Source organism: Hylaeus anthracinus, unplaced genomic scaffold (assembly GCF_026225885.1).
Source record: "Hylaeus anthracinus isolate JK02 unplaced genomic scaffold, UHH_iyHylAnth1.0_haploid 11982, whole genome shotgun sequence".
In the NCBI taxonomy this organism is placed as follows: domain Eukaryota; kingdom Metazoa; phylum Arthropoda; class Insecta; order Hymenoptera; family Colletidae; genus Hylaeus; species Hylaeus anthracinus.
The window spans coordinates 6,629,707-6,656,174 of record NW_026534330.1 but is presented as its reverse complement, the minus strand read 5'-3'; the positions used below and the strand labels follow the sequence as shown (position 1 = coordinate 6,656,174).

Sequence of the window (26,468 nt, the reverse complement as noted above, 5' to 3'; positions counted from 1 at the left end):
AAAATATTTGATCAATTGTGAGGAGATCGTATAGAGCATAGACAAAAATTGAATCATTATTTTTAATGGAATAAGAACGCTTTTGGGGGAAGAGTATTTTTTTGGACATGGACATCATACAACGGGGAAAAAAATCAATCATAATTTGTAATGTAATAAACAAACTGTTTTCACATTTAATCACTTTTAAAGAGTTTTACTTTCATTAATTTATCTGAGCCAGACATATCGATCCTCGAACTTATGTCAAAAACATCTCGGTACATCCATCGTGGAAATCGACATTTTTTTTTCCAGTATCTGGATCGATTTTCTATACTTAAATTAACATTCGAAAGCAACGCATCCACTCGCACGGTACGAACGGTGGAAGGTTTCGAAGGTGGGCCAACCATTCGAAAACTATTCGGATTCCGTACACAGGAGGGTAGAAGTTACGAAGTTATAACTTTGAAGGAAAAACCGATCAGATCCGCTAGTAATTGAAAGGTTCGAAGCTTTCGATGGGGGTGAGCACTCGTCGTTCTCGGGGTACAAGCGAGAGAAAAAGCACAGGAGGAAAGAGAGCCGTGAGACGGGGGCGTGAGCTAGACGTGACGTGGAATTGGATTGGTTTTTTACTAATTAAAATTTCAAACTTGACACCTGAATGTGCCGTCTTTAATGAGAAGCCGTCTGGCCGTGGGTTTCTCTCATTATTCTCGCGGGTGCCGGTTACACACTGCCGCCTGAGAGAAAAGGGGATCGAGGAAAAGTGGTGTTCGAGAGACAAAGGACGAAAAGAGACGAAGATGGAGATGGTGTTAGCCACACAAAGTAACTTTATGCGCGTGCCCCTTTTGTTGGAATTTACTTGTTGACACTTTCGGCACGAACCGCTGAAAAACACGCGAATCGAGACCGGTTGGTTACCGTTTCGATATAAACTTGCGGGATGTTTAAATTTTCGTGCCCGTGTATGGAAATGTTGTTTACGCGATTGGCAGTGTTATTGTTTCAATATAGACTTGTAGAATATTGATATTTCTGAGTGCGCGTACGCAGACTCAGTACTACTGGGAGTGTTATTGTTGCAATGTAAACTAGTTAGATATTGAAATTCTCGAGGGTGTATATATGTACATACGTAGATTACGCATTTTGTATATTATATTTGCGTCCAAATGCGTCACATTCCATGAAATTATCACATAAACGCCAAATTAGCATAAATGGAACAACGAAAATTTATTATATTATTACTTAATTATAATTAATTTTCATTTTAATAATTACTACATTAATTTCTTCATTGCAATTATTTTAATATAATTCAATACAATATCCTTATATTGTTTCATTTTATCTAATTTCCAACTAACTTGCAATAATTTTGAAGGCTTCAAAGATGCTATACAATTTGGAAATTTATTTTTAAATTTCTCCAACCAAAAATAAAATATCTTCGATCCTCTAATGCAGCTTTCAGAAAATGCGTAAACTTCCCCGCAAAGCTGGCAGTTTCATAAAGCTTCGAGTACAACATAATGCATAAAGGAACCTATTTGGTTTTAGTCTACGGTATAGATCCTCACGAGTGAGCTTGGCTTCATATTGGCTGTTCGAAGCGAAGAGAAATTATGCAAATGGCACACTTTGCTTGAGCTAATATAATATGAATTGGCATCGTAAGTTTAACAACACTTTCCAGCCAGAAAGAATGCTCCTGCTGCTTAGAAAAATACGTGCGCGATTAACGCAATCAATTTCCGCGCGGTGGACAGGGTTGCGACTAATTTCATATTCTGCTCGAGAGTTAAAAGTGGGATAAAGAATAAAAGAGCAGAAGGGAACTTAATCGCGAACGAAACTACGCCCATCCAATTTTCATTTCTGTTCCACGGAATTACATTTTCGCCCGATCCTATCCAGTTTCGCAATCTTTAATCGCAAAAAACCCGCGCGAATTCCTACTATCCCAATCGAAAAATTCGTTTTCTTGGTGAAATTTATTGTTAGACGATGCGAGGCATAAATTCAAGACGAAGAATTTAAAATTGTTCAATTACGAGGAATTTTAGCGTAGGAAGGATTAGTTTCTACGTCGTTTAATCTTCTACTTCGGTATCCAGTTAATTTAAAAAATTCTTCTATTTTCCAGTGAGCGTATTCAGCTTACTATTATTTGCTTTTCATTTCAGATGTTAGAGACGTAGGTATTTATGTTTTAAAATGGCTAGGGGATGGTCAGGTAAAATGTGATGACGCTGAGAGGTGAATTTAATTCAAGATGGAGAAAAGTTTGTGAAATTTTCTTGTTGTGTTTGCAATGGTATGACTATGTCAAGCGCTTAAGATAAGTAGTCTTAGGCAGAAAAAGGTATTCGACGTTTAAATCTGCTGGAAGAAACTTTAAAATGAAAGCTTCCGCATAAATTAATGCGTTGGAAAACAGGAACATTTTCTGGTACTGGTATTTTCATGAAATGTGTATTTTAATATAAAATTATAACATATGAAGAAATTGTAGATAGATTTCTTTTTTCAACTACTCGATATATCAAAATTCATTTGACTTATGCAGCAAACAGATTCCGGCCATGTGTTTGATTATATATTCATTATTAATGATTTTTTGTTTGCCATGCTAGCATGAAAAATTCAATAATATTAAGATTAGAGCCACTTCATACTTCATATTCGTTGAATTTATATTCAGTCATTAGTATAATCACCATATTTATGAAAAGAGTACTACCTTTATCTTTGTGATTTTTATTTATTATGTTTGCTTTGATTTCGATATAATTGAAATAATCTAATTTAACACAAGTTAAAATCTTGTAATAATATCGATATTAACCTAAGGCAATGTTTGTTTAATATTCATCTATAATTTGCTTTGCGAGCCCAGTAAACATGAATTTGTAAAAACCCTTCAGCAACGAAACATAGACCAGGAAGACCCCCCCCCCTCTCTCTCTCTCTCTTTCTCTCCTTGACTTCAGATCTACTCCCAACAAAACGTACGGACACTTTCATCAAGCAGTCAAAACAAAAATAAACGCGCACGGGCAACTAAAAAGTCGCCAAATTTTCATCCATTTCCTCCTCAGACGTTCCACTTCTGGAAATTAAAGAGCCTCTTTTCGCAAGAATTATAGAGACGCGTCGGGCGTTTTGATCAGACAGAAGCGACCGTGGTGTGTATGAAAAAGGCTCTTGGACCAACGCGGCCGAAGAAAGGGAGAAGCCGGCAAAGCGCTGAAGGGAAACATGAGAAGCGGAGATTTGACGGTCTTCGAGACGTGTATAGCCATTTTTATCAAGTTTGCGAACGCGAATCGCGCGGTGTACAGAACGGGTGACAATCAAACGTCGTTCCGTTTACGTTAACGCGTCGCAACATTCAAACTTAAATTTCGCAGACGTGAACGTGCTAGTACGTGTCAACGTGCCCAGATTCCTGTCACAGAAGTGGACAAGTCGCCCGGAACTATCGTGTCGCGGCCAGAACATTCTCCCGAAGAACTTGCTATACCTCAAATCTCGTTTCAAGGATCACAGATCGAAATTGGCGAGAGAAGGTAAACAGAGGGGTCTACTTTACTTTTTCTTTATTAGTTTTGTTATAATAATTCATGTTGCCCAAGACTATCAAAAAGCTCATAAGGGTTCCTAAATTTCGCAAATATCATCTCGAAGTAAAAATAAAATTAAAATTATTATTAATAATCGTAGGTATTTTATATATAATAAAAATAAACATAAGCAGTCAATATGAAGTAGACACATATATATAAATAGCTATAATCAATGGTACAATAATTGCAATAATGTTGTACGTCATCGCCGATATCCTATTGGTTTTCATGTTCTATTCACATCTACATTCTTCTACTTTCACTACAATTCTGTCTATTTACCAATCACTACTAATTTCAATACTATTTCTACAAGATTCTCAGTTATATGCTCAAAGTTTTCGAATCAAACTCACCAATGAGAAAGCTCCGCCATTTAATGGTTGAAAATTCAAGCCCCAAGACCAAACACGTACTCCTACGTTTTTCCACGTGACTGTTTACCGCGTTTATCAACGAATCATCACCTCGACCGTGTAGCGCTGTGGTCCGAGTCAACGTGCCATAATTCGTGTCAGCGGGCGTTTGAACGCGCGGACAAGTCTCGGGGAAGCTATCGTGTCGCGACAGAACACGAATAAGTCACAATGCCAAAAGTCTCTCACCGACAGCGAGAAGCAACAGAATGGGCGTAGAAATTGGCGAAAGAGACAACAGACGAAAGAGAGACGCGTTGGATGAAGCTATTAGGCAAAGAGGGGAAAAAAGAAGGAAGTTTTCCGGTTGTGCGAAGACTTTAAGCCCGTTTAGACTAGGGGAACGAGCGCTAAACTGACAATAGCGCTTTTTTTCAAGGCTGAGCTTGCTACACTTAACAATGCTACAATCCATTCCTGCGCTCACCGTGTACCCCAGGTTCTCTCTCTCCTACGACCGTTCTTCACAGCGTACACTCGAACGCTCGTCCGAATCATCCTCTCGCATCTTCTCTGTGCGTACTCGCTCACACCCCCGAGCTTTATTTTTCACCCGCAGCGCATCCATCCAGCAGCGAAACCCTCTGACAGCTTCTCAGGCTCGCAGGTCTATCCGCGAAACGACTGTCGAAACAATGAGCAATGCATTTTTCTGATTAAAATTTAGTCAGACAGCTGGCTGGGTATCTCCAGGTGCATCGTTCTCTTACCTGTGGCTTTTCGGTGTATATCATTTTTATACGGAAACGTTCGAGATCGAGGAAAGATTTTCGAAGGTATAGTGTCTGGGTGAAGCGATTTCAGCGTTTGCAAAGAGAATTTTCATTCTTACTTTGAGGAGCACCCTCTGGTAAATGTACTGTCAGTGGCACAAAACGTTGCATAGTGTTTAAATAGCGTATTTTGAAAATCAGGCTTCTAAATTATCATTCTATACATAATCCGAAAGTAAAGCAAAGCCTCATATAATACGTCACATATTTTAAACTGGCCAAGATAGCTTAATTCAGTATCCAAATTGCGGCTCATTTATTACTTCCTGTTCGCGTTTAAAATTACAGGTACATGAATTCAAAAATCAATAAATGTCAGGCAATAATTTTTCGTAAGCTGGGATTAAGTGAAACAATGCAACGTTGCTACAAGAAAATCAGTCGGTCATGAATTATAAATACATTCGCCGGGTTGATCGTATAAATGTGGTACTTCGCTGTTAAATAATTGATGCATTCGTAAAATAATAAATTAAATTAAAATGACACGTAAATGTTAGATGTAGAAATTAATTATCTGCCTTAATTACACAGATTGCTTCGAAATTTGGTTTTACAACTATATTCTCTTCGAAAATGTCACTAAGGGAAGTTTAAAAGTTGTACAGTTTTGCTTTTAAAATAAATAGTACCCATGAAAATTCAGGGAATAAATTTCCACACCTAATAAAATTGCCAAAATAAATTCCATCGTATTCCGGACATCAAAGAGAGTGTACGCCCGGTCAAAATGCACGTCAATTTCTCGAGTCTTTCAGACAAGAAGCTTTAGTGGTCTGTAGCATCAGGAGAGCTCCTTCTTCCATCCTTCTTTCACGATTTCCTCTTGGACGTCCTTAACCGCCAGGGTTGCGTAAAAATTCCGCGGTTCTATGGGCAGAATACTTGAAAAAGGGTGGAGAGAAGCCTCGATGCTTTGCGAAGGGGTCGAAACACGGAGGAAAAAAAAAAGCGATTCGGATAATGTAGACAGAAGACGTCGGTACAAGGATAAGAGACCAAAGAGAAGAGGCTGGAAGGAAAGGAAGGCAGACAGATGGCGGAGAATGAAGGATCGGTCGGGCAAGTAGAGATTAAGGTGTCGACTCTTAAGCCTGATGCCGAAATTCTGACTGCGAGACTTTCGTCGAGCTGAAAAGGAATGAAATACCTACCACCCACTACACCGTTGCCCTTCCTAGACCAGTCTGCTGCGCATTACTCGTCGACCTCCTCCTCGTCATACTTCGCTTTTACTTTACGCCATCTTGCTGTGAAAATTACATTCACGGCTCCGTAATTTTCTTGTTTGAAACGGCGACGTCCGAAACGCGAATTCGTTCAACGATAATTCATTTCCTGGACGAACTCAGACGAATAGAGCACTTCCCTCGGTTATGGAAACAATTTTTTCCCAAATAATTGGTATGCGAACTCCAGGACTAGCAGCAATGAGGGTCTGGTAATACAAAGTTGAAAATAATATGAATTATACGTATAGCTCATCTTCACCAGGAAATTCTGGTTATTCCATAGATAATACTCTCATACAGGTGTAACAAACATGATAAAAATATTTATTTTACATTAGCTGACACTTCGATACGCCAGCAGTACCTCTTTGAAGTAACCGAGCTCATATAACGGGAAACGTTGCTCTACGTCACCAACCTTCGAAGACCAAGATAGAATCTTGAAGATACCCACATTGAAATTATATTTCCTTCTCCTGAGAGAATATAAATTTCTACCACAACATAAACGAGTGGTACCACTCGACAAAATGTCTCCCTTAAAAAGTCCCAAGCCTTCTCCAAAACTTTCGTATCTTCTACAAAGACAGAAACGAACCACGAGAACCAGCTGAATCACCCAGGGTCGATTTCGTTCTCCCTTCAGCTTTATCTTTCGTCAAGATATCCCCTTTATATTCCCAAAGTTTCATCATTTTTGCGATAATCGAGTTCAGGGCCCCCTTGGCGATACGGAGCCAGGCGCAAAGTACCAAGAAGCCGTGTTACCCGTGCAACGCGCAATGTTCTGAGGAGAATTCGCAGGTTTTTAGCGGGTGATGCATGTTTTACGACTCATAAAACGGGAATGGCCGCGGCGCGAAACTTTGAAACGAGTTTCTGCAGTATTCATAAAATCGGTTGCGTATCGGCGGCGGTTCGATTTCTCGCCTGTCTCGTCCCATTAGAATACTTCCCACGCCTTGGTTCGTCGAAACGCAGCGCGCGGAGGGATGGGAATATAATGGTTGCACAATTTCGATCAAAATACGTTGTTCCCTCTCTGACCTGGTACTCGATTAACGATGAATTTGAATGACGTCTGGCGACAGAGGAGGCACCGATTTTCGCCTCACCTCGCTTTTCACGAATTACATTTCGTAATCGACGAAAGAGGGAGCGATGGAGAGGGGCGGGCCCGAGGGAAAGGGGGGAGGGGGCGAGCGCATGAAGTATATGTAAATAATGAGGGTGGGAATGAATACGTTGGGAGCTGTGGCTGCACTAATGGCGGGTGCAACGGTCGTTGAAGGGCTATCCGAAAATAATTCCGTCTCGCCAGGAGAATCCCCCTCAGGCCACCCAATTATCGTGAAATGCCTACCTACTACTTCGCGCTTCAGGCTTAAGCAAATGAAGAGTGACGCTTGTCCACGGGACAATACAATCGACGATAAATCTTAGCGGGCGTGAAAATCGATGTTCGTTCGGTCGAACGTCTTCGAGATGATGACTTCCATTGGTCCAGGTGACGGTTTCTGGAGGAGATAACGCTGTCGGAACTAATGGATAATATCAGGGTACGCATTATCGAATGTGCGAGATGGTGAAAAGTGAAGGGTGAGGGTGGATCGTAACGGGCAAGGGGAATGTTGATATTTTTAGGGGGAAGACAAGTGTCAGTAGACTTGGAGGTAAAGTAGCAATCATGTATGTAGGCTAAAATAGGTCAGCTTTTTGACGTTCTTTTGTGCTTTTGTAAGACCTTAAGCGACTTGATATTCACTCATTCGATTGTTAAAGCTGCTAGATCTAGTTCAAGATTGGATTTATTTCAGAGACAGGTCAAATATTCTTATATTTCGGGATATTTCAAGAACCTAATATCTAGGATTTACAAGTGAAGTGGAGATTATTGCAATTATTGCAGTGCCTAGAATATTGTTACTTTATCAGATTTTGAAGATATACATTTTGAAGCCTGTTAAGCTTAGGAAGTTCAAGTTAAATAAAATCCTTCTACAGTCTTATTTCTTTGAATATTATTAGATAACCTAGCTAGGCTACAGACTAAGGCAATATTATGATTACCAAATGTACTACATATTTCCATTTGATAAAGCTCCTAGTTAGGTAGCCAGGACAAGTCACCGAGAAACTGCTGCATCCTTCATCTGACTTAATCCTACATTCAACAAGCGTGTTACGCGTCAAGTGATAATCATGCGAGTCGCAAGTGGCTCTTTGTGTAAATAAAGGGTGCACGCACGAAGGCATCAATCAACGCGAGTTGGCAGCATTGTTACTAAATTCCTGCGTCAACTCGACAGTTCATACTGATGCTGCTTGTTTCGATCGCTACAACAATCTCTACACAGTGATACCATAATGCCTTTGATGCATACGTTATTTTGACAATTTATCGAATCAACATCGGTCGAATTACTGGAATCCTAGTATAATAGAAATACACACAAATTGACAAATTTGACAAATGTATATTATGTATGTATAAATGTATATATATATATATTAATACATGTATATTAACACTATCAAATTCAAGACTATATATACTGTAATTTGTATAATCGAACATGTGCCATATTATTCATGTTTGTAACGTTCTACCAAGTGCACAAAACCTAAATCTATTTTCTGGAACCCCTCACGTACAGAATTAATTCCCCTAAGTTCCCTAATGAAAAGCCCCGTCACCCATGACGCCGACGGTTAACGAGTTAAAACAGAAAAGTCTTTCCTCGGCGTCTCTGAAACTTTGATCAACAAGCGTAGATTGAATTCGTCTCTTCTTGCAAACCGTTTTACAGTGACCACGTAATTTACCGTCGTCGGGAAGTTGTAAGCGCGGAAGGAGGACAGTCGAGAAGTCTCGAGGATTCAATCGGCGAAAGTTTATCGGAAACACTATCCCGTCGCACTTCGTTTGCAATCGCGGGGGCTGCATATATAAAAGCTTGGGCGGAACTTTTTTTGAAGGGAGCCGTAGTCGAGAAGCGTGCGTGACGATCGAGCACGGTCCCGAAGAGAAGATGTAAAGATAGAAGCCCGGGGGGTTAAGCAGAGAGCAGAGAGGAAGGGTGAAAACGATGAAAGAGAAGGTGGGCAAAGTCGTCTTGCAATACGCGGTTAAACTCCACGAGCAAGGGAACGGTGAACGCGGAGGGGGTAGCTTCTTAACTTTTCAATTTCCTTCCTCTCTTCTGTGTTCTGCTAGTCGATTCACCCCCATCCTCTCCGCCGGTCTGTCCAAGCGATTACGATGAGTCAATAGGAATTGCCCCGTGGCTCATGTAAAATAAATTTTCAGACGATTGTGGCAGTTTGCGCGGTTAACATCTCTGGTTAGTTGAATCCGTCCGATCTACGTCATTTTTATCGACCGGCACCCCCTTTCTGTTTTTAGTCCTTTCGTTCTTTTTCATTTCCTATGTACGCTGCAGCTCGACTTCGTTCGCACTTGTTACATTTTATTTTTTATTAGAGATATTTTGATCACTGTATAGCATTCGTGTATGTTTGTATTTTATCTATTCACTATATGTAGTCAACCCCATAAATATTCGTACCCTCTATGACTATTGAAAAAGTTTGACTAAACTAAATAATAGGTTCGAAATTTAAAGCTTATTATCATATATTAGAATAAGTATGATAAATACAATTTAATTTAACAATATTTGTATAAAATATAACAATGAACTTTTGTGTTAAATATAAATATAATAACTCTGAATAGAACTACAAACACGAACGATCTAAATTTGTTCAAATGCTCGAAGGTACGTCGTATAATAGACGTTATGGAGCTTAAGTACAGATTTTGCAAGTAAAGGTCGTACGAAGTTGGCGTTCAGTGACCGAGAGCGCAAATCGGTTTTGCTTCTCGAGCAGGGAGCGGCTGCAGTCTGAGGAAAAGGTAAAAAGGTCCAACCGTGAGTTGTACAGCGTTTTCTCTGTAGCATGCAACATAGCTTGGGAGAGGAAGCAGGTGACGAGCAGGTTTACGTACACCCATTCGCCCTCCCTGCAAAGTGAAACGTTTTATTTCCAAGTTATTGCATCGCAGACGGTGAACTCTTAAAGTCAGCGTACCAAGATATTCAGGCTTTAGAGGTATGAATTTTCGTTTATAGCCCGGTATTATCGAGTGATGCTAATTAGGGACGTAGCATACGTTTTGTGAAAGGCACGTACACGTTCCTGAAGCTCAACAATATTTATAACCTTTTAGGACCATTGAACAAATTCTATTTTTTAATGAAAATAAAGCCAGGAGACATAATACTGAAAGAAGGATACTCGAAACCGAGTTTTAGGTTCAAGCGTTGTTAAAGACATTTTCTCTTGGACTTTTTTTATCGATTTAGTACAGATAAATAATATTTAACTACAGCCTTGAGGATTATAAAGAACATTTTCTTTTGAATTTTTCCTATGGATGAAGTTTCGAATAACAAGATCAAGGTATCTGCCCGTAGCTACTAATTAAACAGAAATTTGTTGACTTCACTTCCATGTTTCTCGGATCGATGCGCTTTATGAGTTTATAACTTGCGGGACCATCTGCAAAGGACACGGGAAGTGGCGCCAACGCCGCCCAAAGGATTGACCCGGAACGTGTGGGTGTCGTTAGCTCAGTCACTTTGCTGAAACCGATCGAACACTTGAACCGATTACCATTGCCCTCTACGAACCGAGAGACTTTTTAAATTAACCAATATCCGCGTCCCATCCCGTCGTTCTCGGTGATTTAAAAAGAGCAGATGTTACCTTTGACGAACAGAGCTTATTTTAAAAAGTTGACGTCACTCGCGCCCCAAACCGTCAGCGAAGCCAGTTTTACAGCAATTTGTGTTTTATATTGTACATCTCCTGACAGGTGGTAAGCCGATTCTGCAAAACGCTTGATTATAAAGTCGTGATGACATTTTCAATATTATTGTTACCTTGTTTTCTCACTTTGCTTTTCCTATGATATACGTAGTTTATGTTTATCAATTTATATTTTCTATCGTTATAAGAAGTAGAATAGTTAAATGATCAAACCGAAATGTGTTGCTGTCCGTGTAAAAATGAGGAAGGTTTAAATCAGTATTTTGCTCTTTCTGAAATTGTTAAAAAAATAAATAGTTTCATATATTTACGTATATTATACTCACTTGAAGTGAGTCACTTCCATATAACATATCATTGGTTATTTCCAAATATTTCGTATATATTTTCTATTATCTTCTATACCTCAAATAAATTATATAAAAAGAAACCATAAAAATTAATATAATAACTTTCACATAGAGCACACTAAAGTTTTTAAATTTGTTTAGTCTCCAACTACCATCGTTTCAACCATAGAAAAAAGTAACAACCCACATAGTCCACATCGCTAATCAAATCATAACTCCTCCTGCACGCAGATACCTTTATGCCCCTTAAAAATAATGCAGACGCTATTTCCAATGAAAAAGAAGGGTCTCCTCAAAGGTTCGCGCAGCTGAAAGGTTTCTTCAAGGAAAGAGGGGGTGCACGAACGGCGAACTGGTCAGAATTCGCCCAAACAGGGGGTCGTCGACGTGAAACAGAATCGAATCAGTCGTGTCCCCCTCGGATGATAGGGGTCGTCTTGATAAAACGAGCTTTAATCACCACTCGATTATCCGTTCACGGATGAAATTTTAATTTACGGGGTAGTAAAGTTTCAAAGAGTTACGCCGCCGTGGAAAATTCGTTCGCTTTATGTGCTGTCGCCTCGAAAGTTTCAGTTTGATCGTTAAGCCCACCGAAGGAAAACGATGGAAGCTAAACGAGAGACAGAGAAAAACGGGTGACCTAAGAAGAGGGACGGCGGTGGAGGGTACAAGGGGTGCAAGAACTGCAAGGGGAAATACGAGGCAGTGGGGTCTGTCATATTAAACCGGCGGATTGGAATGTTAATTAATACTAGCGAATTATCGATAAAGCTGCGAGAATGGAAGAATGGGAACGAAGGAAGAAAGGGAGGGATGGTACAACTATAATTCGTTCTGTCGTTTCATCTTTCACGCTTCTTTGTCGTTCCCTTTAATATCTTCTCCGCGTTCCCATCGATCTACGAGTGGATCAGTGGTTCTCAAACTTATCAATCTCCGTGGACCTCTGCACTTCTTAGAGCTGGGAACTTCGTAAACACTTTTTGCCCGTGTCCACTCCATCGAAGCTTACCTTTCGTGGATTTTGTACTCGACCTCGAGAATTTTTATATACATTCCAATTCTTGAGGAAATAGGGGGAGTTTATGTCATCATTTTGCTGTTTTTGAAATTGTTTAGGGAATATAGGCTTTCAAGGTAGATAGTTTTTTTTAGAAATGAATGAAAGCTGCCTTTGATTGAATTGAAATATGTTGCTGTTTGTGTAAAAATAAGGGAGGTTTAAGTCAGCATTATACCACCTACCAGAAGTCGACATAGACTTTCCAGACAACCCAATAATATTTTTTGGTTTGAGAATAATATTACTGCTTTTATTACAATAAATTTAATAAAATATTGCTTTAGCCTTTTGACTAAAAGGAATGGTCTGAAAACCGTGGATCGAGACGCGTTGGGATAGTTTATACCGTAATGAAGTTTTGACGTTTGACGCCTTTGCTTTTGATGAGACCACTCCAACCCTTGATTCATCGAACGTCCCGTGATCCAATACGTATTGAATTGTGCGATTGCACGTTCCGCTGATCCCATTGTCTGCTTTATTGACATCTGCGTTTGTTTGACAGTACAGTATCAATCAGCTCCAGAACGAGTAGTTCTTGATATTTTGATCTCTCGTTTTGACTATTTCGACATGCAGCTGAACCAATCCACGTACGAGATTATTAAGTTATCCAAAAATAACGCGATGGTCTTTGAATCGTGTCACTAATCTGCTTTTGGTCTAAAGCGTCTAAACCTTCTTTTTAAAATCAGAAATTTTTAAGAAAATTATGCATCGATACAACGAATCGAGATAGACTATAATTGTTTTGTTATTGAAACAAAAATTCTTCAAAAGAGTCCGAACATGTTTTATTCGTGGTTCCATTTCCAATTCCAATTATTCTCTGAGTAATTAATTAAAATGTCGCGAGAAGTACGCCGAAATTGACGAGCTTTTCGGTCGATTTTACATAATTAATTCAACCAATCCGTTATACCACGAAAATAATATACACTCTCCGAATGCAGTGTTGAAGTAATCTCAAATAATTAATATCATAAAATGAGCAAGATTGAACGTTTTAAGTTGACGATAAATATTTCATTCATATCCACGAGTGAAGTCAATATTTTAATGTGAATTTTGAAATGCGGATAATTCAGTTCGTCGAAATAAATCCAATTTAACGAGAAGAGCTTCTGTTTTTGCGACAAAAAATATGTTCATATTTATGACATCAATCAGTATGGAAAGTTGGAACAACCAGCCTCCTTAGTGATTAAATTAATTATCACTTTCTTTATACCATATTCCAAAAATTCCTTTAATTTTATATATTTAAAAAGATTCCGCCACGTATACTTTTGAGTCACGTGTAATATTGTCAAAGCTTAGAACCTCTTATAGAGGTTATCAAAAATATACTAATACATTCAAGTCAAGAAATTCTGATAAGGATCGAATTTAAATTATTACATTTCAATTAGAAATCGAATGTATGCTACCGAATTTCGTGCCAATTTAAACGTTCAAGATGCTCTGTGGAAAAATAACTTTACCAGGAAGTATTTATGAGTTCTCAGTAGTTGGCAGAAATAAAGGCCGATAAAGAAACGCTGAGTTACGGCTGCATAAATTTCGCGAATTTCGGCCCGCCATTGTATGACATCAACGATTGCATCCTAGCAAAGAATTATTCGTCCGAAAACTTATGAGTGGTTCTGGACTGACTGTGTATCTCTGCATATGACTGGGTCATTTCTGCGGCCGCGCCCCAACTCGCACTGAAAATATACGCTGGCGTGCACGTGAATTTTTGTGATGCACTTGAACTGTAAACTTCGTTATACGTCAATCTCAGCCTTGTGCTTGTGAACGCACCGTGTACCGGTTCGAAACATGAAATTCAGATATGAAATTCACGAACTTTCGTAACACGGAATTCATTATTTCTCGATATCGTGTATCGTCAAAGCGATGAATGCAATTAACTTCGCATAAGGGAACCTTCCACGATTAATTCTATCGAAGTAATATTTGTTTTGATCGGGTTTCTTTTCTTCTGGGTTTGTACGTAGGATTATACATGATTTTTTATTTCACATTTATTTTATTCTTAATTATTTTGGGTGTTAATTTATTTTTTGGGTAACGGAAATTATTATATTCAGGAACAAATTTTACGGAATTTTCTAAACAAACTATTATTTATTTTAGATATTACTTACATTTATTGTATACAAATTGAATTGTATAATTCGAAAATTCGAAATAATTTGTACTCTGGCTGAAATGTAGCAATACCAACAACGTAACTACTATTTGTTTGAACCAACGACCCATGACTGGAAACAACCTAGCAATTCTGAAAATAAATTTCCTATTTTCGTATTACATATCTCGAACACTTTCTAATAAATAAAAAATATCAAAAAAGAATTTAATTCAAAGTTTTACCATTTTTTGGTATGTTACAATATGCTGAAAACAAATTTTCACCGAAAAATAGAAGCGGAAATTTCGAGTAGAGAATTGCAGAAAACAGAATTGCGTCGAATTGGACTGGAAAAATCCATGAAATATGCAATAGTCTAGTGGTTGTATGACTGTAGTGGGCGCCACGGATGAAGAACGCTTATAGTGTAAATAGAGGCAGACTAACGATGGAGAAAGTATTCTTCTTCTCCCTTTCCTTCACTTTTACCAACTTCTTTTCGTCCGTTCTTAAAGCCATGAAAGAAAAGGACTTAGCTTTTCCATGGACAGTACCGAGCCGAATCGAGCACCAGTAAAAGTGGAATTCTGAAATATTAATGTAACTTCCGTCCAACGCCGTAAGCCGATTCTTTGCTCTTCTCCTCCATCTTGTTTTTCCTCTTTCTCCTCGTTTTTTAACGGCTTCTCGTTTCTCCTCGGCGCGCTTTCCGGGGCAATCTCCTCGAATAGTACACAGACTCGTCGTCGTGTGAAACAAAATTTGAACAACGTTTCGGTTCGTTATTTGTTACTTCCACTTAAATTGGCGATTGTTATTAATAACAACAGTATGTATTGTACATTTTGCATCAGACTTACTCCTTTGTAAATAGTTGAAACCGTTTGAAGCAGATAATAACAGTCCGTCCATCAATTCTTGCAAGAACAGTTTAAGTAGAAACAGCGAGTGATGGTCAGACACGACAGTCAATTCGCTTTTGTATCTGATCGACTCTTGAAAATAATTTTTCTCTTTTATTAGGTAGTAAGGCTCGTATGGATAAATGCTACGGTAATTTTTATTCGCAATAAAAAATAATTTTTCCTGGTAACTCGGGCGATTTATTAACATTTGAATACAAAAATGACCCGTTCAAAAATGTCCTCTGAAATAAATTATTTATTATTCAATAGCGGAAAGAATTTTGATGTTTAATGGTGTTAATCTTTATTATTCAGGAAAATTATTATAAATGTAAAAAGTTGACTATATAAAGTGCTTTGACACTTAAATTTAAAATTTTTCGAAAAATAGAGTTAATCAATTTGTGCAGTGAAAGGCTCATATATTGAAATGAATATTTTCGATGTCCCACTCATGAAATATATGAATGCTGCTCTTGTTTCAACCAGTTCCTCTCAGACTTCATTAACTTTTAAGAGACGTTTATAGTGACAGTCATTGCACGACATTGCACCTATATGTGAAAAGGCACCGGCTGACGTTCGTTTTTTTTTTCGAATGCCTGTTTCAGGAAGGTGAGAGGGGTTACTTGGAGGGGCTTGCTTCAAGATATGCAGACCTCTTCAGAACACATTACGGAGACGTCCTGGAGCCACTCGAGGAGCTACGCCGCCGTGAAACAAATGCTTCCCCCCGAATGCCCAACACTCAACTCACCACCAGTCATTCACAGCCCATTTACGTGCCTGGAAAATACTCGGTGAGTAAATCCGTCTTTTTTTCTCCTACCTTGATCTCGGCTCTGTCCTTTCTATTTATCTTTATGAGTCTCTTTTATTTTGCCCTCTTTGTTCTTTAACTCCGTCGGAATTCTCTTCTACGTACGTTACCGTAATTACACCTATTTCACGGTCTCTATTGTTCGTGTTTCACCGTAAGGCGTTCAGAGAAATTAGTTCACGTTGAATAACACGAACAATTTGTTACAATTAATGCCGAGATAACGTGTGATTTTTGTTGGAAACAAAAGAATTTGATATTATTCTTGTCCTCAACAAGTGATGTATTTGTTTTTAATGCTTTTCAAAACAAAATAAAAATATTTTTCCGCTCTACAAAGAATACATATTCATCCAACGTGAATCCTATACAATTTTCGACCGTGCAGTTCTATAAGGAATAATGTTTAAAGAACCACAACTATCGTACGCTTCCAACATGGCGTATCCCTTAATCGAGACTCTACACATCGTAGCAAAGACGTTATCGGGCCCCCCCTTCCAGTTCCGTTAAATGATAGCCTCTAATGCCACGCAAGCAGAACTTGGTGGCTCTAGCCGTAGAAAGAAGTAAGAGCAAAAAAACGAGAGAATGTTCTCGATTTTTGTGCAGCCCTCGAGCTGTCTCAGCGACAAGGAGGAGGACGAAATCTATGGGTTCGGATACGGAGTTTTCAGCAGGCAGATGCTTCAGCATCGACAACAAAAGCTTGCACTCGCCGCACAAAATACCACTGCGATGACGCCGGCTGGACTTCAACAGCCTTATCAAAGGTAAGAATCCGTTTTCATGTTGCACGGTCATTACCGTTTTTATAGACCATTTATTGGAGACGTAAATGTCCTCTTCCTTTTACGGATTGAGGAAGTAACGATACGTTCATAAATCGGGGTTAGGCGCATTTTATTCGAATGAAAAATTATAAATAATGCTTGGAGTAAATTATTATCTGAACTCAGTTGTCGAATTATGATAAGTGATTAGACTTAAATAGAATTATATTTTAGCAAGAATGAACTATTTTTAATTAATTTTATATTTCTGAATTTAAAAGTAATTACTCGCCAAGAATAACAAAATCTTTAGTGAAGTGAATAATTAGGAAAATTAAGTAATCTGTAATTTGTTATAAAAACATTCATGTTTGCTCTGTTATCTTAAGATCTGATAGCGAATTGATGGCGCTTGACAAATATTAATTTATACAGACTAATCATAAAACTAAAAACACAGATCCTGAAACAACATCAAAAATTAAAAATTGTCCGTGTTAACTGTAAATATGAGAAATCAAACAAACACTATTACATCTCACAAAATATTCTAATACGCGGCATGTTTGGTAATGTAATTTACTGTTCACTTCCAATGTATGCTAAATACATATAACGAATTGTGTACACATTTGTTTATTCGCAACTTTCATTCTGCTCCCTCCGCAAGCTGCAAATCGTTAAGTCTATTATTTCACTTCGAAAAGTAGTCGGCACCCCGAGTTCCCCGTGGAATACTTTTCATTCTATCCGGTAAACATGTTCTCAGTTGATGGTGTTAATGAAATATAAACTAATTGAGGCCGTTACTCGTAGAATAAATGTATAAGTGGATATCGGAGTTTATCCAATTCCCGTGTGTAAGCAGCACAAAATTATTTTGGGGTAACAATCGATTGACGAGCGCTTGACTGAGTTAATTATACGCCTCTGTACATTAATTCCATGGATGGCACACGATGAGTAAATATTATACGGTAACGCGGTCCACATTGATCGTCCTGATGATCCATCGCAAATTCATTAGGTTTTCGTAAAAATTTCAAGCCCTCTTTTACTTTCGATAACAAGTTTCAAAAGTATGTGCGCCATTTCTATTAACCGTGTACAGCAAGGATAATTAGATGAGCAGCATCACTTGATAATGTATTTAATTTTGTACGAGATATATAATTCCTTTGCATTGAATCCTTAACGTTTATAATCTGCTTAAATATAACATTGGCAGATCATTTCAACATAACCAATTATAAAATATTTCATAAGAAAATATCGTGTCTCTCGTTATCAGAGAACTTGCTGTATATTTACCCTTCTACGCGTAACTTCGAAATTAAAACTAACCTCATCTAATTACGTGCAGATTTCGTTGCACTCATACATGGTTAATGTCCAAATGAGAATTTCATTTAATGATTAAAATCCAGTAATTAAACGTTGCATTCAAAACTCTCAGAGTAATTACAAGCGATATTGAATTTATCTAACTTTTACGTGTATGGAACGTGAATTCCAGATTGTAGATATAATGTATCGTTCAGAAAGTTCACATTTGCACCAAAAGAACCATTTCACTATGGTCGTGTAACAAACTTCATGATGCTCTGCAACACAAACACAGAATGGTGGTGGGCCATTGCAATTGGCGTATTCACGTTCGCCAGTGGAAACAGCTTCTACTAATTAAGTTTTTACGAAAGGTTATGTTTCGGAGGATGTTTATCCTTTCACTGTAATCTTTTTACTCGGTTATCGCATCTGATAAGTTAAAGGATCGCCATAGAGCTCATTTGCGTCGATATGGACGTGCTGAAGTGACGAATGGGTCGCGTGCAATAATTATTCGAGGCTATACTCACGAGTGCGTGATGCGCATTTGTCACACCGTTAATGATGCATTCTACGACTGCAAATTAATCACAAAACCTTGAATAAAGAATATACTTTCTCTGCTACTGTAATCTCATGAAGAATTTCTCCGTCGTTAGTAATTGGAATTTTAAAATTGAAAATTCTTTAAATTTAAGATTAAAGGAGAAACTTGGAGCTACTTACAGTGCTTACAAATTTGTAATAGCATAAATTGTTCGTTTAATTTTGTAGAGAGTATTTTGTATTAATAAGAAATTTCTTTCATTTTTTCGTTTTTTTTATTTCATTTTTATCCTTGTTGATTGATGTTTTGAAGAATATTAGTATAACAGTGTAATTCTGGTAGCAGTTAATTTATGAAAATTAAAATTCCACATAAGGAGAGGTACCTTTTTGAACAAAATTTGTATACTCAGTGTTCAAAGCTATTTAAATTCTCGAGCTACAAACAACAGACTTAAATTTAAAACTTTTATAAACGACTGATAATAGTTAATGCGGCGAGATTGAAATTTCACGAACAAATTTAATTTTTTGGAAAACATTTTTAAGTTTGAAACTGTTTAAACTCTTAGGCTGCAAATTGCAGATTTAAATTGAAAACTTTCATAAACGTCTGTACAGGTTTGACACAGCAGTGACGAACGCCGCGATTCGCACATAAATCCAGTCGTTATAACAAATGTCTCGCACGTGATTATACTCGAATCATGTTAATGCGGCATACCGAATACGTGCCGTTTCTATTTCCATGTCCGAATGTCCGTCCTGCCGTTGACTATAAATGTGTCTATAAATCTTCTGACAGCTAACGAAATGGTAAAACCTTTTATTTTACGAGTTTGATGATTATGACGTATTCGTCCTAGGACCATTAGATGATTCATCGCGTCTTAGGGCCATGAATGGAATGTCAGCGATGAAATGGAACCCATCCACGCGTAAAAAATCTCAGGTCGTTACATCTATTGTCTTTTCAAGCGTTCTGGTCTAGTAGAGGTGGTCGCCAGCTCGTTGCCCATCAACAATGACTTTACTCAATCGTGTTAACTTAAAGTGGCAGAAGGAAAACTTGAGTTTATTGCTCAATTTATTTCATTTCTTTTCGTGGACCGCGATACTGAAACTGTATCAAGCTACATTGGGCAACTTGGCGATCTTAATCTGTTAACTGAAGCAGACGACGTTGGAACGTCGTTTTTATTTGAATAGATGAGTTCTAGGTTGTCTAATATTTTTCTCAATGTCTTATTTCTTTTCTTCATTTTACTTGTACAATATATATGTAATATATTTTTCATAGAAAAGTACAATACTTTTATTTCAAAAATATTCCCTCCGGCTTTATCATTTAGCATTCCTTACATTAATTAGAAAATTTCTAAAAGTAGCCGAATGAAAGTAACTAGATACATACAATAATTGGTGTAATCTTTAAGGTTAGTGACTAGCCTAATAGAAGCCCTCCAGGACATACGGGAGAATTAAAGTTTCATAAAAAGTTTTCATTAAATTTACATTTGTAGTAAACTATGAGGGAAGTTCTTAATTAGAAATAAACAATTAACATTGTAACATAAAGTTCTGTTTTCATACTGGTGCTAGGCACTAGTTTGCAACGAGAACTTCGTCCTCTTGAGACTGCGTCTGGAGGTTCTACCAAAAAGCTTTCATACCCTGCTTCCAATTAAACGTTAGCTTACTGTAGACTGAATGCCACAGTACCCTGGCGTGGCCCCATAGGTTATTATTTCGTAAAACTATTGTCGAAACATTTCATTGTCTCATAACTGGGTATTTTCATGAATCCAACTATATACTTTATAATGCCTCAGTAAGTTATAATAAAATAAACATATATTAGACCTTAATTTATTCCCATTTAATAATAAATCAAACGACTATAATAAAAATATATATATATTATTTCTTCAAATCTGGGACATTCAAATTAATCATTCATTGAGAAAAATATGTACAATATTATTTTGATATAATACACGGTGCGTGAGAAGTACCAAGTGCGATTATACTTCCATAAACGTTTCCCTATTGCTTCAGCGACTGTACCTAGTGTCAAATTACGGTTAGCTAATAAACGGACATTATTTATTTGACTGTGATCGGTAGAACACTCACGAATCTGTTGAGGCAAGGGACCACTCGGGGCAGTCGTCCATTACAGATGCACCAACGATAGGAGGAGATTGGTTAGAGGATGCATTGAGTGGTCCACGGACGGTGGCAGAGGAACCTAAAGCAGAATTGCATCGCAGTTTGTCTGTTAAGATGTTAGCTTTTCATCAAAGACCGCCATTAGTACGCAGTTAGTACTACAGAACGATGGGTCCGGATACGTGGATGATACATCGCCATCCATTGCCAAGTCTCTGGCATGTGAGCCCGCTGATTGCTTTGTAGGGACGATCAATAGACTGGGGACCGCTGGATCGAACCAATAAGGCGATTAGTCTTACTGAACGCGACCCTTAGGCGGAAATCATTCTGCGCGCATTCCAACGTAATCTACTATATGGGGATCACTCTGGTCTCCTCTTCCCTCGCGAATACCCGGGATACTTGGACAAATACCGCGTGTAAAGCAAACGTGACAGTTAGTTTCGCTACTTTCGACAGAATATCGAGCGTTGTTCCGTTGCACACTTGTTTGTTGTTCCCTGGGTCTGTGTATCTAACGATTGTGAAAGCTATTCTAATACAAATCACATTTAGTAATGAATCAAATTTTTATGCATTTGATTAAATCTCCATGAACAGTTTCAAACTCACTAACTATTAAATATAGTTCTATAAGCGCGTTAAGATGTGTGTTTCTATATAAGTTTAAACAGAAATTTTAAAGTTAACACTGACGACAAGAATAAATTTAGCTTGGAAAAATCTGTTTTCATAGAGAAGATTAGGTGATATTAAGTATGATAAGAATAGCAAACATAATAATATCACATACAATATTATTTTAAATATGTTCGAAAGGATGTATTTAGTAACATGTAGTGTATTCTCTTTAATCACTAGCATATTTTTATTCTAATCGTAATATCTCTTTTTTCCAGTTGTCTGAGCCCGAGGTCTGCCTTCTTCTACGAGTTCCCACCTAATGGTAAGTCGTTGAATAATCTTCAGAGATTCATTTTGTCTGCTTAAATTCGCTAATCCATTTTCTTTAAAATTCAATGTAAATTTATTAACGTATAAGATTATAAACTTCTGGATATACATTATAATTTAAAAAACAATTATATTCGAAAATCTAATTCCTAAATACTCATAAAATAATAAACGTCACAAGATTTCCAAAATAAATACTATCCCCCTACAATGCAGTTAAAGTGAAATATCCTTCAAAAGTTTTTGTTTCCATCTTTCGCGATATTCTTCAACGTAACAGCGTAATTCGTTGTCACATCATCGATGCCACGCCATTGTAAGCCGAAGTCCAATGGACTCCAATAGAACAGACAAAGAAACCAGAGATCTGGTGGACAGTGAATGCAGCTTGGATTATTTAACGCGCCGACTAAGACTTTGCTGCGACGCATATATTCGCCGAGGCTGGTATAGACGCTTATTCCAAAAGGGAACATAGCTCGTTTGTATACGTCGCTCCCGGTGAAATATATATAAATGGTCCGACAATAGAACAGCACCATCTTCGTTCGTGCTACCATCCAAGGAGACTGCATCGTTATGCAGGCCTCGCCACGCGTCTTTGAGACTCGCTACTGCTGGACCAATGCATTTAATGCATCCAGGTGCTTTTGTGCGTGTTTTCTGTGTTCTGGATAAGGATTATATCCTCTGCCTTATATGTCTAGACGACGCGATGATAGAGTCAAGCACGGAATATGTGTTCATAATCTTGAACTTGAATTAGATGAGCATGTGTTAATGCAATTCCAGAGGTTGGGTCAAAATAGACCAAATCTTTTTTCTTATCGCACTATCTGAAGTCAGTGAATGAATGTCAAATTCTTTTGCAACAGTTCTTAAGTCTTCAATATAACAAAATAAATCTCAGGTGGTTCGTTCTTCAAATAAACAATGCACCATTATGAACTTCTTATCGATAATAACTTCTGTAATTATCATGACCCGTATCTGATTACAATTACCATAGTTCAATATTCGCTGTAACATTCTCCCGCGACAGAATTTTCACACGTGTTTCACAAGGCAAATATTTACATTTCGTGCTTCGATCGAGCATGCTGTCACCAATTAAAACTTACAGTTTAATTCGTGTGCACGGAATGCATTTTTCAATTTGCACGCGTTGAAGTTACATTTTGAATAAAAGCATCGTTAATGACGAGAGTCCGTCGAGCGTGACAGGAATCGAATTAACAGAACCTTTCATCGTGTAATTCAATTCCTCGTCGTGATTAATTGCTATTATACGCTTTTAATCCGCACGTTTGTTACCATCAGTTCCCACGGTGGAAAGTTGTCGTATTATTTTTATTGAACTTCGCGATTTCAAAATTCAATATTCATTTTCGATTCCTGATTTGACGAGTGCCATCGATATTTTCGACACTTCGAATTGGGAGTACTTTTAATCGTTTATGGCAATTTTTTATTACACTTAAGAGGTCATTCGAGATTATTAAAGCATTCCAGTCATAGGGGTTCAGAATAGGGGTCAAATAATATATAATTTAAGGGTTTGAAAACATCTCATATAATAAATTACAGAAGCAGCTGAAATTGTTCGCCTTGACACAGAAAGTATCATTATTGCTGTCTGACATACTTTTCTCGAGATGCCAGCTAAACATTTTCTTAGTATTTTTATTAAATTTATTCTCCATCACTTCAAACTTGACAATATCTCTGATGATTTATGAAAATATTATGCATCATGTCGTACCTTAATAAAATGAGTAAACACTCGATGGCTAACAAGACCTGGGAAGAACGTATCAGTCCGGGATTGTAATTCGAGAAAAGAAATAGACAAATCAACGCCAGATTTCCACGAAAGTAGCGATAAAGTAGAAACGTCGTGGAACGTGGTTATGCAGGAGATAGACATCCAGGGCTGCAAATAAAATCAAGAAGGAAGCCCACATCTTGCCGTTGGAATTTTTCGAGATATCGAAAAACACTTTAGATTCCATATTGGAGAGGCGGTTGGCACGCGAGCCAAAGGAGTTTGCTTTTATATTTCATTTCTATTGACTACACCCGCCATCCTCGCCCCATGGAGCCCCTCTTTCCTCCAACGATATGAATATATAATTAAGGCCAACTTCTTCTCGCGCTTCCCGTAGACATATGCATCTTTAACGACAGTCATTTCTTCGCTGCTTCGCCATACTCCTTTCTTCTCTTCCGTTTCACACTTGAATATCTGTAACCTACTTAGATCCTAACACCGGCGAAAAGAAATTCGAGTTTCTTTGGTGGTATCGAGCGAAGGTGATTGATTTGTTTGGTGTTTCTGCAACTTACATACCTTGGTACAGATAGAAGGAAAATCGAGTTTCTTTCGCGGTATTGATTGAAGTAGAGTGATTTCGTGAGTATTTTCCGCAATCTACTTAGATCTTAACACCAGTGGGAAAGAAATTCGAGTTTCTTTTGTGGCGTTGTTTGAAGTTCGGTGATTTGGTGGATTAGACTTATTTGGAAATGATTTGCTACATACAAAAGACATTAGTATCCCTAAATGCCAAAGAATAAAAAAAGGTTTCAATTAGACTCAGTGGAATGAACGTAACTAATTATTTCATTTTTGTCTCACGTAGACACCTTACGTAATCCTAATCGGACTGAAGCTAAGACGTGCTCTAAATGGCGCGCGTTTAAGGATAATTCCACGTAAGAGGCGTCGATGTCGGGCTGTTGGAGCCTTAGCATTTGTCAGATTGTACAGCCCAGCTACCGAATCCCGGCGCAAACCTAACCTAAAATTCGCGGAGGCTTACCAGAATGCGCAAACACACTCGCTCGGGTTGCTTGCTTGGCGTCAACTGTGACAGAGCAAGCATGTTTGTTCTAACTGAAACCCAAGCGTTGGTTGTCTGTAGCAGTGGTATAGGAAGAATACATTTACAGTGTGCCTCATTTACATGAAACCTCTATAGCAATATATGTATATTCTCCTAACAATCAGACACTGTCTATGTCTGATGATAGGATCATTGATGTATCGGAAACATATTAGAGGCGTTCAATTTTAATTAAAAGAACTTGTTCTTTAGGGATGTTTCAATGTTGAAAAATAAATACAAAAATTTGTTGACACTCGTTTTAAGTTATCCTCGAGTTTACAAAATTGTGTACTCGAGAGAAATCTGATATATAAATTATGAAGTATCTGGAAATGAAATTATATAAGAAAATAATATCAATTTTCACGATTTCTACATCCTATTACCGTAATAGTGTTTCTTATTCGTATATTTCTTTCGTATGGTGCATGCGAATGTACTAAGATATATTACAACATTTTTACTCGAAATGAAATTACCGATAAAAGTATTATCGGCGGATGTGCATTCCCTTTTAGTGGTTAGGCATTCCACATAAAAGCCTATCGCGCAAACAAGTACGTGGCGCAGAGGTACTCTTGAGAGGCTAAAAAATTAAGCTTTCTATATGAAAGTAGAGATGCAGCCCTTAATGCGATGGAGACGATAAAGCGGTATAAGCTTATCTTTCTTAGTGGCGCATCAATCGAAGATGGAAGTAGTAAAAAGGTACGAGTATATGCTTTTACCGTCATTCTTTAGCACTTTACAGCTTATATCGGTCGTATTTCATCTAAGTATCGTAAAACAAAGCACCGCAAATGAGAAAACCCGGAACTTCCTGATGTCCCTTAAATTTTCCTTTACACGTGTGAAAAATGTCTTCTCATAATATAGTTAGAATTCTTTGTAAAACATTGCTACACCTTCGATGGTGTCTTTTCACTGGGAATTAAAATATTAGAAGCAACATATTTATTGCAAAAGTAGCCATAATAGAACCTACTACAATTCGTTACTTAATTTAATTTTGTATTCCATTGTAATTGAGGCTTCCGGCTATTCAATTAAAATTGTGTATTTATGTCAATGAATATTGCGTTCGAGAATTGTTTTAATTTTATTCAAATACAATAATGTTACATTCAAACATTTTTTAAACTTTATCATCCTAACGTCTAAACATGAAAATAATTTAGAATGTCTTGGTTATTCAGCCCCTAATCCATTCAGCCATTGAAAGTTCGAGGCGCGAAATGTTTATCCAACACTAACTACGTAACAGTTTTTCTTTATGAGCCTCGTCGAGACTCAAAGTGACTATCAGACACGAAGGAACACAAAAGACCAGGAAAGGAGAACAAGTGATGGAACAAAATCGAGAAAGAGCCAGAGAGAGTGTGAACTAGACGCTTTTCAATTCGTGCAGACACGTGACGTTACACTTCCGCATAGCGCACAAGTGCTTCTTCCTCCCCAAGCCGGCTTTTTCCTCTACTCCACGAAGATAGGGGATGAAAAAAAGCGGCGTCCGTGGCTCTGTATAAAGGGTGATCCGTCAGGAACGGAACATTTATCTAACCCTCTCGGTCGTAACGGAATAAAATAATATAGAAATGTAATTTCTTATTTTTGGAAACAAGAACACGAAGAAAATTAAAAT

General features: G+C 37.8%; 1 protein-coding gene across 4 annotated transcripts in view; it reads left to right on the top strand.

Annotated features, from left to right (window-relative positions):
* LOC128886341 (SAM and SH3 domain-containing protein 1-like) overlaps positions 1-26,468 on the top strand; it is a 319,040-nt gene that overhangs the window by 248,724 nt on the left and 43,848 nt on the right. For all 4 annotated transcript variants that reach the window (XM_054141138.1, XM_054141140.1, XM_054141141.1 and 1 more), the window contains 3 exons: positions 15,953-16,141; positions 16,774-16,934; positions 21,884-21,930. In XM_054141138.1, the coding sequence (XP_053997113.1) occupies positions 15,953-16,141; positions 16,774-16,934; positions 21,884-21,930 (397 nt within the window). The remainder of the gene's footprint in view (positions 1-15,952; positions 16,142-16,773; positions 16,935-21,883; positions 21,931-26,468) is intronic.